Genomic DNA, 13,257 nt, shown 5'->3' on the forward strand with positions numbered 1-13,257 from the left:
ATTTTTTTCATACAGATTTCCTGCTTTCATAACCTGATGTAAGCAAACTATTATCCAAAGCTAATAAAAAAAGTGAAATAGAAAGAGAAGGTTGGGCTCCACAAACAGCTTCCTATGGGTAAAGATACAGGAAAATTCATCCATTCACTTTTGTTCACTGTTTCCTATAAACAAAGCAGCAAAACAACCATTCTGAGTGCAAAGCTGGATGAACTACAGAGATAAATGAACAGGATAATATAAGCACTGATGGGGGTCAGCCACTTGTGCCAATTAAAATGTGGAAGAGCCCCCTGGGGTGAACTTACTTTTGCTTGCTTCATGCTGCAGGGAACCATTGTTTCTGTGTATTGCTTGTTATTTCATTTTTTAAATCTTAAATTGGCACAAAGGCACTGTTGCTGCGCCCAGCACCAGCATTAAAGGATTCCTATTGTGTGTGCTGATCCTCAATAAATTGCAAAGCTTTGTTGTAAAGGTACAACAATAACAATTTGCAGTCTTTTTGCATTAATGCAGGGAAGCAAGGAATCAAAGAAAGCAGCAATCTTATCATCTGATATTTCTCAAATAGATAAAATGGATAGGCAAACTGGAGGGATTAAGCAGTTGATGTTCAATTTACTGCCAGGGCATAAAACTAGTCATATGGCCCAGCCACATGTTAGAGAAACTGCACAATTGGCACTTCTATTGATCTTTATGCTTACTCTGAATGGTGGCTGTTCTGAAATGCTGCAGCTCTTTGCTGGTGCTAGCCAGAGCAACATCCAGTGATGAGCATGACTGAAAAGACAGGGAAATGATCCTGTTTAAATAAATGCAGTTTAACCTCATTCTGCCACCCAATGCCAGGCAATCAGTTTTCATTATTTACAGTTGTTTATTTATTGACATTTTCTCATCAATGGAAGAAGAAAAAGCAGAAATGGATTCAAAATTTAGATGGGCAATGTTTCTTGAAATCTGAATCATTTATAATATGATGCCTATATGGCAAAATCACCATTTTGACAATCCAACTCAGGCCATAAACATAAGTGCAAAACACTGATATTCCACTGATGATGGGGTTGAAGTTAAAGATATGATTGACATAAGTGGTAAATTGGAAACCTTCGAAATTCAATGCACCCATGACCTAGGAGTACCCAATACTACATTATTGGGTATTTTTACATTTCTCAGAGCTTTGTATAGATAGAGCATGCAACAATATGGTGCTATTTTAGATCACTATTTAGTGCAGAATGCTCTACTTACCCTCCCTCACTCTCCGTTTCAGCGCTGCTTTTATTTCCAGCGGAGGCCCCGAAATAGATGGAGTTTGATTCAGCAGAATTACTTCTTTCTCTGTGAATTCCTATTTTCTTCTTTCTTGATGTTTTTTGACATTGTTCTAAACTTGACCTTTGTTAAACAAAAATATTTTCTCACATTAAGATCCAAAACCATGGACAAATGGTATAACTAAGCCAACCGCATCTTATGCTAACATAAAATGGGACAATGGTAGCTCTTAGCTGCTTAGTAAGAGCAAAATTGCTCTTTAGGGGCAAGATGATTCTGTAATGCAAACTTTTTTGATTTGATTTGATTTATCATTGTCACATGTATTGGCATACAGTGAAAAGTATTGTTTCTTGCACACTATACAGACAAAGCATTCCGTTCATAAAGTACGTAGGGGAGAAGGAAAGGAGAGGGTCTAGAATGTAGTGTAGAATGCAATTTTAAAAGCACAGAATGAGAGTAAAAGATAGAATTAGAAAGTATTCTGAGGGCAGCTTGCAAGAATTCACCACGGTCCAGTGCCAACCTTAATCTTGTTTTGGTGGGAACTGTTTCATAGAATGAAGCTCCAGCATTTCAAAGGTTGAATCTTATTATTTTAATTACAACTCTAGGCCCAGAAATGTTAGTCAAACAATACTAAAATGTATTTCAGGACAGGAATATCGAAAATGATTAAAGCACGTTCTTGTCAGGCTTTATAAATTATGTCTTTAACACTCTAAAATGATCAAACAGTGTGACATTCGGAGAAGGTTTTGAAACCACCAAGCGCTGCTTTCAATTTTTTTTCACTAGTATGTTGTCAATCCCTATTGTGCTTGCTGAAGAGGAGAAATTTCTAATGGCTACCTTCATGGCCCAACAAAAGTTCTAGATTCAGCCAAAGGAAAGGAATATACCTTCATAATGTTAGATGCTGTTGAAAGTACTATGCAAATCCTATTTATGACAACTTCAATATAAAATGCGTTATTTATTCATTCTTTCAGCACGATGTCACATCATCACGGACCCAGGTTCAATTCTGGCCTTGGATCGCTCGATCGCTGGCCAGCCCGGGACCCCCACAGTGCTGCCCCTCCTGACACCACCACATGGCGGCCAATCGCAGCCCCCACGACAATTCCCACCCCCCCCCAAATCCCTCCCCCCACGAGCAGCCGATGTCCAGGCACCCCGCGCCCCCCAAGCTGTGGCGATTTCCCCCCCACAACGACCCGATCGCTGGCCTCCCTCCAGCTCAGACTGATCCCCATGCAGAGTGGCAGCGGGATCCTCCACCCCCACCGATCGTCCCTAGGCCCTGCCCACAATAGGCCCCGCCCCCTCGGCACTGCCCAATGCCCGCTGGGCAGTGCCAAGGTGCTCCCTGGGCATGGGCACTTTACCCCTTGGGCGGTGTCAGGGGCCACAAGCTGGCATTGCCAGGGTGCCCATGCCCAGGGTGCACCACTCCCCACCACCTGACACCCTGGGGGGCCCCGATTGCCTCTGGTGGGATCTCCCTTCACTCTGGCGGGATCTCTCGCTAGTTCCCCGAGTGTGGGGAGCTACTTGAAACCCTGGAGTGAAATACTCCTGGCGGGGTGGGAGATGCTGTCGGGCCCAGCAAGTTCCGTGCCGGGCCTGATAACGACATTTAAAATAGCTTAAAAATACATTTAAAACAGATTAAAATCACTTACCTCTCTTCCTTCCGGTTTCCATCATGGTCTCGACTGCGCCTGTTCTCTGGCTCTGGGAAACGTGTATGTGGCGGGAACGCATGCACGAATCCCAAGAAATGACCGACACACGCATCTCCCAACCTGATCCGCCAGAAAATTTGCAGGTTGTGATGGGAGAATCGCCCCCGAGATGTGTAGGTTAGGGAGATTAGTGGGATACATCTGTGGAGTTACATTAGCGGGATACATATGTGGAGCCTGGGTTGGATGCTCTGTAAGAGAGTTGGTGTAGACTCGATGGCTTCCTTCTGCACAGCAAGAATTCTATGCCCATTTTTTTCTGCCCTTGAATTGCAAGGCTTTCTACGCCATTTCAGGGGGCAGTTAAGCATCAACCACATTGTTGAGAGTCTGGAATCACAGAAAGGCCAGACCAGACAAGGACAGCTGATTTCCTTTATGTTAATGAACCGGATGGGTTTTTACAATCAATTAATAATTGTTTCATGGTCATCATTCTCAAGACTGGCTTTCAATTTCAGATTCCATTCATTAATTGAATTTAAATTTCATTAATTGAATTTAAATTCCACAAATTGCTGTGGGGGCTTTGAATCTGTGTCCCTAGAGCATTAGCCTAGGCCTCTGGGTTACTGGTCCAATTACATTACGATTATGCCACCAACCCCTCTTACCTGATGTCCCCAATCAATATAGAAAATACCAATGAGTCAAAAGTATTCATGAAAGAGTTTAAAACATGTGTGTTCTGAGAAGGATGGTGATGACTTATATGAACTTACAAGCGTTGCAATACGTACCAAGATTCAAGTGCATTGGCGTATGGGGAGGGTTTCAGATTCCTGGGGCATTGAGACCGGTTCTGGGGGAGGTGGGACCTGTACAAATTGGACGGGTTAGACCTGGGCAGGACTGGGACTGATGTCCTCGGGTGAGTGTTTGCTAGAGCGGTTGGGGAGGGTTTAAACTAATATGCCAGGGGGATGGGAAGCTATGTAAGGAGTCCGAGAAGGAGGGAGCAAGGACAAAATGTGGGAGAATGTTCCAACTATATCAAAAATCAGGAAAAAAGTTAAAAGGAAGGAGAACTCAGGAGATGTTATTAATGAAAGTGTTAGAATTCAAAAAGGTGGTACAAAAACTAGCAGAAGGGCACTTTATCAGAATGCTCGTAGCATTCGAAACAAGGTAAATGAGTTGACAGCACAAATCATTGCAAACGAGTATGATTTGGTGGCCATTACAGAGACATGGTTGCAGGATGGTCACGACTGGGAGTTGAATATCCAGGGGTATCAAACTGTTCGGAGGGACCGACAGGAAGGTAATGGAAGTGGTGTAGCTCTGATATTTAAGGATGATATCAAGGCGGTTGTGAGAGATTATATAGGTTCTATGGAAAAAAAGGTTGAATCCATTTGGGTGGAAATTAGAAATAGCAAGGAGCAAAAGTCACTGATAGGCGTAGTCTATAGGCCACCAAATAACGACATCATGGTGGGGCGAGAAATAAACAAAGAAATAACTGATGCATGTAAAAATGGTACAGCAATTATCATGGGGGATTTCAATCTACATAGCAATTGGTCAAACCAGGTCAGTCAAGGCAGCCTTGAGGAGGAGTTCATAGAATGTATCCGCGATAGCTTCCTTGAACAGTATGTAATGGAACCAACAAGGGAGCAAGCTATCCTAGATCTGGTCCTGTGTAATGAGACAGGAATAATTAATGATCTTGCAGTTAGGGATCCTCTTGGAAGACGCGATCACAGTATGGTTGAATTTAAAATACAGATGGAGCGCGAGAAGGTAAAATCCAATACCAGTGTCTTGTGCTCAAACAAAGGAGACTATAAAGGGATGAGGAAGGAATTGGCTAAGGTAGACTGGGAGCAAAAACTTTATGGTGGGACAATTGAGGAACAGTGGAGGACCTTCAAAGCGATCTTTCACAGTGCTCAGCAAAAGTATACATCAGTGATAAGGAAGTACTGTAGAAAAAGAGATAATCCGCCATGGATATCTAAGGAAATAGAGGAGGATATCAAATTGAAAGAAAATGCATACAAAGTGGCAAAGATTACTGGGAACCTAGAGGATTGGGAAATCTTTTAAACGTCAGCAGAAAGCCATGAAAAAAAGCTATAAAGAAAGGTAAGGTGGATTATGTGAGTAAACTAGCTCAGAATATAAAAAGATTGCAAAAGTTTCTACAAATATATAAAACAAAAAAGAGTGGCTAAAGTAAACATTGGTCCTTTAGAGGACGAGAAGGGGGATGTAATAACTGGAAATGAGAAAATGGCTGAGGCATTGAACAGGTATTTTGTGTTGGTCTTCACAGTGGAAGACACAAATAACATGCCAAAAATTGATGACAGGAAGGCTATGGCAGGTGAGAACCTAGAAAGTATTATCACGAAAGAGGTAGTGTTGGGCAAGTTAATGGGGCTAAAGATAGACAAGTCTCCTGGTCCTGATGGAATGCATCCCAGGGTACTAAAAGAGATGGCAGGAGAAATAGCAAATGCACTAGTGGAAATTTACCAAAATTCACTGGACTCTGGGGTGGTTCCCGCAGATTGGAAAACAGCAAATGTGACGCCACTGTTTAAAAAAGGAGGTAGACAAAAGGCAGGTAACTATAGGCCGGTTAGCTTAACTTCTGTAGTAGGGAAAATACTTGAATCTATCATCAAGGAAGAAATAGCGAGACATCTGGATATAAATTGTCCCATTGGTAAGACGCAGCATGGGTTCATGAAGGGCAGGTCATGTTTGACTGATTTGGTGGCATTCTTTGAGAACATTACATGTGCAGTGGACAATGGGGAACCTGTGGATGTGGTGTATCTGGATTTCCAGAAGGCATTTGACAAGGTGCGCACCAAAGACTGCTACATAAGATAAAGGTGCACAGTGTTACGGGTAACGTATTAGCATGGATAGAGGATTGGTTAACTAACAGAAAGCAAAGAGTGGGGGTAAATGGGTGTTTTTCTGCTTGGCGATCAGTGACTAGTGGTGTGCCTCAGGGATCAGTGTTGGGACCGCAATTGTTTACAATTTACACAGATGATTTGGAGTTGAGGACCAAGTGTAGTGTGTCAAAATTCGCAGATGACACTAAGATGGGTGGAAGAGCAAAGTGTGCAGAGGACGCTGAAAGTCTGGAAAGGGATATAGATAGTCTAACTGAGTGGGCGAGGTCTGGCAGATGGAGTACAATGTTGGTAAATGTGAGGTCATCCATTTTGGTAGGCATAATAGCAAAATAGACTATTATTTAAGTGGTAAAAAATTGCAGCATGCTGCTGTGCAGAGGGACCTGAGTGTCCTTGTGCAGGAATCTCAAGGAGTTGGTTTGCAGGTGCAGCAGGTAATTAAGAAGGCAAATGGAATTTTGTCCTTCATTACTAGAGGGATGGAGTTTAAAAACAGCGAGATTACGTTGCAGCTGTATAAGGTGCGGGTGAGGCCACACCTGGAGTACTGTGTACCGTTTTGTTCTCCTTACTTGAGAAAGGATATACTGGCATTAGAGGGGGTGCAGAGGAGATTCACTAGGTTGATTCCGGAGTTGAGAGGGTTGGCTTATGAGGAGAGACTGAGTAGACTGGGGCTATACTCATTGGAATTCAGAAGAATGAGGGGAGATCGGGAGATCTCATAGAAACATATAAGATTATGAAGGGAATAGATAAGATAGAAGCAGGGAAGTTGTTTCCACTGGCGGGTGAAACTAGAACTAGGGGGCATAGCCTAAAAATAAGGGGGAGCAGATTTAGGACTGAGTTGAGGAGAAACTTCTTCACACAAAGGGTTGTGAATCTGTGGAATTCCCTGCCCAGTGAAGCAGTTGAGGCTACCTCATTGAATGTTTTTAAGGCAAGGATAGATAAATTTTTGAGCAGTAAAAGAATTAAGGGTTATGGTGAGCGGGCGGGTAAGTGGAGCTGAGTCCACAAAAAGATCAGCCATGATCTTATTGAATGGCGGAGCAGGCTCGAAGGGCCAGATGGCCTACTCCTGCTCCTAGTTCTTATGTTCTTACTATATTTAAAAACTTAGCATGAAGCACCAGAATAAATTAGACATTAGGCACAAGATCTTACAATTTGGCTGGGGAATACATTGTTTGGGATTGGATAGAATGGGTTGCTGTCAGAAAACAACATCTGTGGCTGAAAAACTACCTTGAGGTCCAAAATAATGCAAATGCTTAGCTTTTGCTTACTGTTAGCATTAAAGGAAATGATTCAAAAATCGTAAAATGAAAAACATTGTTTTTAAAAAAAATGAAGTGATTAATCAGAGATTTTCAGTACCCTCAAAAACTTAAGACTGTTATGTATGTGGCTAGGCTATTGTCTGTTGAAAGTGGGAGGGTTGGGTGTTGGTAAGGAGTTTACAATTTAGAACATCTAGACTGACATCAGTATTCTACCACAATCAGGTGAAAAAGCAATCCTGGCAACACACAGCAATGGCTGATCTCAGCAATCCGACATCTATCTGAAAACTCATTTTATGTGCAATTGGACTTATAACTTGGATATCAATATTAGATAAGTGATAGGAGCAATATCTTAAGCGATTATTATCCTTTAAATTACATAGCACAGCCCTGCTTGGAACACTTTTCCTCTACTCTTTCCAAGCAGATCCCAAAGAGCCTAAACTCTTAACTTCCACAATCTGGATCCAATGTCCAGATTAAAACTCCTGGGAAGTTGGATCTGGATTCAAACTGAAAACAGCAGCTGCGCAAAGCAGAAGCCAACAGAATCCTTCCACCCGAGTTAGCTGTTGAAAGAAAGGGTAGGAAATCAACAAAGAATGGGGGCAATTCAAGCAGAGGCCATTTAGCGGGCTTCCCGCTGGGTGCCACAACCTTTGCGAGTCTCCAGCCACCAAATTGCCGCGCCGTCAGCTCCATGCCAGATATCGGCGTGGAGCTGTATAATTTATCTAAATTAGAATTTAAATCTCATTGGCAGACCCAGGATTGAAGTCTCTGGGCTCGATTCAGGGGTCACTTTCCTGCTCTAAGACACTCTCTAAAACCTATCTTTTCTCCAAGCTTTTGGTCATCTGGCCTACTATCTCATGCGGCTCAGTGTTACACTTTGTTTTATAATGTCCCTGTGAAGCGCCTTGAGACGTTTCATTATATTAAAAGGCACTATATAAGCAAAGGAGGACTAAGGGATTGATTAAGGAGGGGAAATTAGGGTATGAAAGCAAGTTGTGGGGAACATAAAAACTGACTGTAAAAGTTTTTATAGATATATAAAGAGAAAAAGATTGATGAAAACAAATGTAGGCCCCTTACAGTCAGAAAGAGGAGAATTCATAACGACGGACAAAGAAATGGCCGAGAAACTAAATTCGTACTTTGCTTCTGTTTTCACAAAGGAAGACATAAATAATGTACCAGAAGTTCTCAGAGAAACAAGCTTTAGTGAGGAACTGAAGGTAATCAGTATTAGTAGAGAAATGGTTTCGAGGAAATTGATGGGATTGAAGGTGGATAAATCACCAGGGCCTGATAATCTTCATCCCAGAGTACTTAAGGAACTAACCCTGGAAATAATAGATCCTTCAGCAGTCACTTTTCAAAATTCTTTGGACTCTGGACTGGTTCCTACAGATTGGAAGGTAACTAATGTAAGCCTGCTGATCAAAAAGAGAGGTAGAGATTAAAGTGGGGACTATAGGCCAGTGAACCCAACCTCAGGTGGGGAAGTTGCTAGAGTCCATTGTCAAGGATTTCATAGCTCAGCATCTGGAAAGCAATGGTATAATCAGACAAAGTCAGCATGGATTTACAAAAGGAAAATCATGCTTGACTAATCAATTGGAATTCTTTGAGAAAGTAACTAGTAGAGTTGACCAAGAAGAACCGGTGGATGTGGTTTATTTAAATTTTCAGAAAGCTTTCGACAAGGTCTCACATCGCAAACTACTGTGTGAAGTTAAAGTGCATAGGATTGCAGGTGGTGTTTTGAGATGGATAGAAAGCTGGTTAGCAGATAAGAAGCAGAGAGTTGACATAAATGGGTCTTTTTCTGATTGGCAGGCACTAGTGGTGTACTGCAGCGATCAGTGCTAAGACCCCAACTGTCCACATTATACATTAATGATTTGGAAGCAGGAACTAAATGTATTATCTCCAAGTCTGCAGATGATACAAAGTTGGGTGGGAAAGTGAGCTGTGGGGAGGATGCAGAGATGCTTCAGCGTGATTTGGACAGTCTGAGTGAGTGGGCATATGCATGGCAGGTGCAGTATAATGTGGATAAATGTGAGGTTATCCATTTCGGTAGTGATAATAGGAAGGAGGTTATTATTTGAATGGGTATAAATTGAGAGAGGTGGATACTCGGCGAGACCTTGGTGTCCTCATGCATCAGTTGCTGAAAGTAAGCGCGCAGGTACAGCAGGCAGTTAAAGACGACAAATGGTATTTTGGCCCTCATAGCGAGAGGATTTGAGTATAGGAATAGGGATGTTTTACTTCAATTGTGTAGGGCGTTGATGAGGCCACACTTGGGGTAGTGTGTACAGTTTTGGTGCCCTTAACTGAGGAAGGATGTTCTTGCTATGACACCAAAGTCGGTGGTGTGGTAGACAGTGAGGAAGGGTGTCGTAGTTTGCAGGAAGACTTAGACAGGTTGCAAAGTTGGGCCGAGAGGTGGCGGATGGAGTTTAATGCGGAGAAGTGTGAGGTAATTCACTTTGGTAGGAATAACAGATGTGTTGAGTATAGGGCTAACGGGAGGACTTTGAATAGTGTGGAGGAGCAGAGGGATCTAGGTGTATGTGTGCATAGATCCCTGAAAGTTGGGAATCAAGTAGATAAGGTTGTTAAGAAGGCATATGGTGTCTTGGCGTTTATTGGTAGGGGGATTGAATTTAGGAGTCGTAGCGTTATGTTGCAACTGTACACAACTCTGGTGCGGCCGCACTTGGAGTACTGTGTGCAGTTCTGGTCCCCACATTACAGGAAGGATGTGGAGGCTTTGGAGAGGGTGCAGAGGAGGTTTACCAGGATGTTGCCTGGTATGGAGGGGAGATCCTATGAGGAGAGGCTGAGGGATTTGGGATTGTTTTCGCTGGAAAGGCGGCGGCTAAGAGGGGATCTTATTGAAACATATAAGATGATTAGAGGTTTAGATAGGGTGGATAGTGATAGCCTTTTTCCTCTGATGGAGAAATCCAGCACGAGGGGGCATGGCTTTAAATTGAGGGGGGGTAGTTATAGAACCGATGTCAGGGGTAGGTTCTTTACCCAGAGGGTGGTGAGGGATTGGAATGCCCTGCCAGCATCAGTAGTAAATGCGCCTAGTTTGGGGGCGTTTAAGAGATCCGTAGATAGGTTCATGGACGAAAAGAAATTGGTTTAGGTTGGAGGGTCACAGTTTTTTTTTTAACTGGTCGGTGCAACATCGTGGGCCGAAGGGCCTGTTCTGCGCTGTAATGTTCTATGTTCTATGTTCTATGTTCTATGCTATAGAGAGAGTGTAGCAAAGGTTTACCGTGCTGATTCCTGGAATGCAGGTCTGTCATTTGAAGAGAGACTAAGCCGGTTAAGGATTATATTCATTGGAGTTTAGAAGAGTGAGAGGGAATCTCATAGAAACTTATAAAATTCTAACAGGATTAGACAGGCTAGATTCAGAAAGAATGTTCCTGATAGTGGGGGAGTTCAGAACTAGGAGTCATATTTTAAGGATAAGGGATGTAAACCTTTTCGGACGGAGGTGAGAAGAAATTTCCTCACCAGAGAGTGGTGATCTGTGGAATTCACTACCACAGAAAGTAGTTGAGGCCAAAATGTTGTGTGATTTCAAGAAGAAATTAGATATAGCTCTTGGGACTAAAGGGATCAAGGGATATGGGGGGAAGGCGAGATCAGGATATCGAATTCGATGATTGGCTCGGCTATGATCAAAATGAATAGTAGAGCAGGCTCAAAGAGCCGAATGGCCTCCTCCTGCTTCTATGTCTCTATAAACAACAGTTGTTTTTTTGTTGGCAATTAACTCACTTTGGAATTACAATCAAGCAACAACACTTTTAGAAACAAAGCCTTTTTAAAAAAGCTATAAAATTCAGCACCAATTGCCCAGAAAAGTCATCAATTGACACAGTAGGAAAATGGAAGTCACACAGCAAGTACAACAGTATGGGCTGGATTTTCTGCACACCTGCGTGGTATGTTTTGCGCTGGCTTGCCATTGGCGAGATCTTCTGGTCCTGCCATTGTTAATGGAGTTTCCCATTGTATGCATCCTGCACCACCTGGAAACTCATGGTGGGGCTTTGCCGTCCTCGGGCTGAAAGATGCCACCAACAGGAATGGCTGGAAAATTCCGGCCAATGTCTTAGAACACTCACAGGAAAATGTTACATTTTTCAATTTCCATGTATTATAAATGACTTGGAAGCGCCTGGAAAGAAACATATGAATTTCCTATTCCCATTATGATAACCAAATTACTCTGTAAAACGTCTCCACCGTCACAATGTTATCACATAAACAATACAAGAATAAATGTATATTATATAACCAAGGGGCAAATGCTGCAAGAAAATGATTACCTGACATCTCCAACAATCTGATCTGTCATTCCATTTAGACATTCCCGAAGTTCGATCACTTCCCCTTTCAGCTCTCTCACGCATTGAAGTATAACGTCTAACTGTTCCCATATCTCCAGTTGTTGTTTTTTCAGTTCTGCCAAGCTGTTAGAATCCTGTGACACCTGTGGTTTACTTTCTTTTGGTGCTAAATGAAAGAAAAGTAAATGTAGTAAATTAGTAAAAGTAAATTAAGTAAAAATAATGGCCCAGATTTTCCAGTCAGTGGTGAGGCCAAGGTGTATGTTGCTGACTGGGATTTAGACTGTGGCCTAACATTTTTGTGCTGGTGTTTTAGGGACTATCTGTCCCAGCTGCAGGATGCAGCCATCTGTGAAGACAGCCATGAAGGAAGGATGATGGCAAGGTGCAGAAGTTCCAAGGCCACTCCCTTTTAAGCATTTAAAAAAATCTATTTTAATCTTTGAAAAACTTTTAATTGCTTTATGAGTTTGTATAACTTTTAATGAAATGTAAGCAAACAGAAATATCAAAGTTAATTTTGAAAGTACTTAGTGAAATGATACTGTACATTTTACAGTATCATAGGTGTAGCTTATGTAAAATAATAATCCTAGTGAAATAATAATTTCTATTTTTTTTAAAAAACACTTTTGATTGTTTCCATTTTTCTTTTGAGTTTGCACAGTTGTAGATATTAGGACTTGAGTTCAAGACATTTACATGGAGGATCCTGGGTTCTTTCATTCATTCCAGCTTTTAGAATAGATGGACAGGAAGAGAGGGGCAAAACTGAGCTCGTTTATTTTCTCACCAACCGTGAGGTGGTTTAATTTTTGAAATAGATTGTGGCGTGTTTCCCCAAATCCTGTTTGTGAGGTCAATTTTTAAAGTGACTCAAACTGGCTTTAAGCTTAAATCAGAAGTATAGTTTGTTCACACACACAAACCTGGGGAATGGTCACAATTTCATACATGCACACAGTAAGTAAATGGGAAAGGGGAGATTTGCAACAATTAATAACTTAAAGCACAACAGTTGTGCATATCAGTTCATGTGATGGCCAGTGCCAGAGTCTAGTGGGGCTCCTTCGTGGAGTAGCTACAGTTCAGCTAGCTGAAGCAGGATTTTGCAAAATTCCTTGAAAGTTGATGGTGACACGGGAGATGAAATTGGTATCCAGAGACTTGGTCAGCTTGGCAAGCTGACCAGGAATCTTCCAGATTAAACAGGGTTCAGCCTGGAGTCTTGCTTTGTACTTGTAGGTTGGAATTTAAATAGCAGACTGAGTGCCGAGCCTCAAAATGTAATATTAAAACTTTCCAAAGGCCAGAGGTTTAGATCATGCAATGTTGCCCATTAATGAGTCAGCTGCAAGATAACAAGCAGTTTGGTCAAAATCCACTGTTTATCTTAAGAGAATGGTCATGGTATTTAGTACTGCTGCAGGTATCTATTTGTTATAGCCTAAGCTGGAAGTACAAGTCATCTGCTGGTCTCTGGTTTTGTTGACTATAATGTCTCACAATGAGAGGTGTGAGATTTCACAAAGATAACGGTTAAGCTTTTGTCCTGCTGCTGGGAATTTCCAGAAACCACAGCCAACTTGTAAATCATGTGACCTGCAGTAGCCATCTTTTGATTCAGCAATGCCCATTTTTTTTC

General features: G+C 42.0%; 1 protein-coding gene across 1 annotated transcript in view; it reads right to left on the reverse strand.

The window, feature by feature from the left end:
- The window catches only part of LOC144506994 (regulator of microtubule dynamics protein 3-like), a 274,325-nt gene that overhangs the window by 241,737 nt on the left and 19,331 nt on the right, over positions 1 to 13,257 (reverse strand). Inside the window, exons 2-3 of the mRNA XM_078233504.1 lie at positions 11,592 to 11,778; positions 1,264 to 1,410 (exon numbers count right to left, since the gene is read on the reverse strand). Of these exons, the coding sequence (XP_078089630.1) occupies positions 1,264 to 1,410; positions 11,592 to 11,778 (334 nt within the window). The remainder of the gene's footprint in view (positions 1 to 1,263; positions 1,411 to 11,591; positions 11,779 to 13,257) is intronic.

The sequence above is a fragment of the Mustelus asterias genome, chromosome 18 (assembly GCF_964213995.1).
Source record: "Mustelus asterias chromosome 18, sMusAst1.hap1.1, whole genome shotgun sequence".
Classification (NCBI taxonomy): Eukaryota; Metazoa; Chordata; class Chondrichthyes; order Carcharhiniformes; family Triakidae; genus Mustelus; species Mustelus asterias.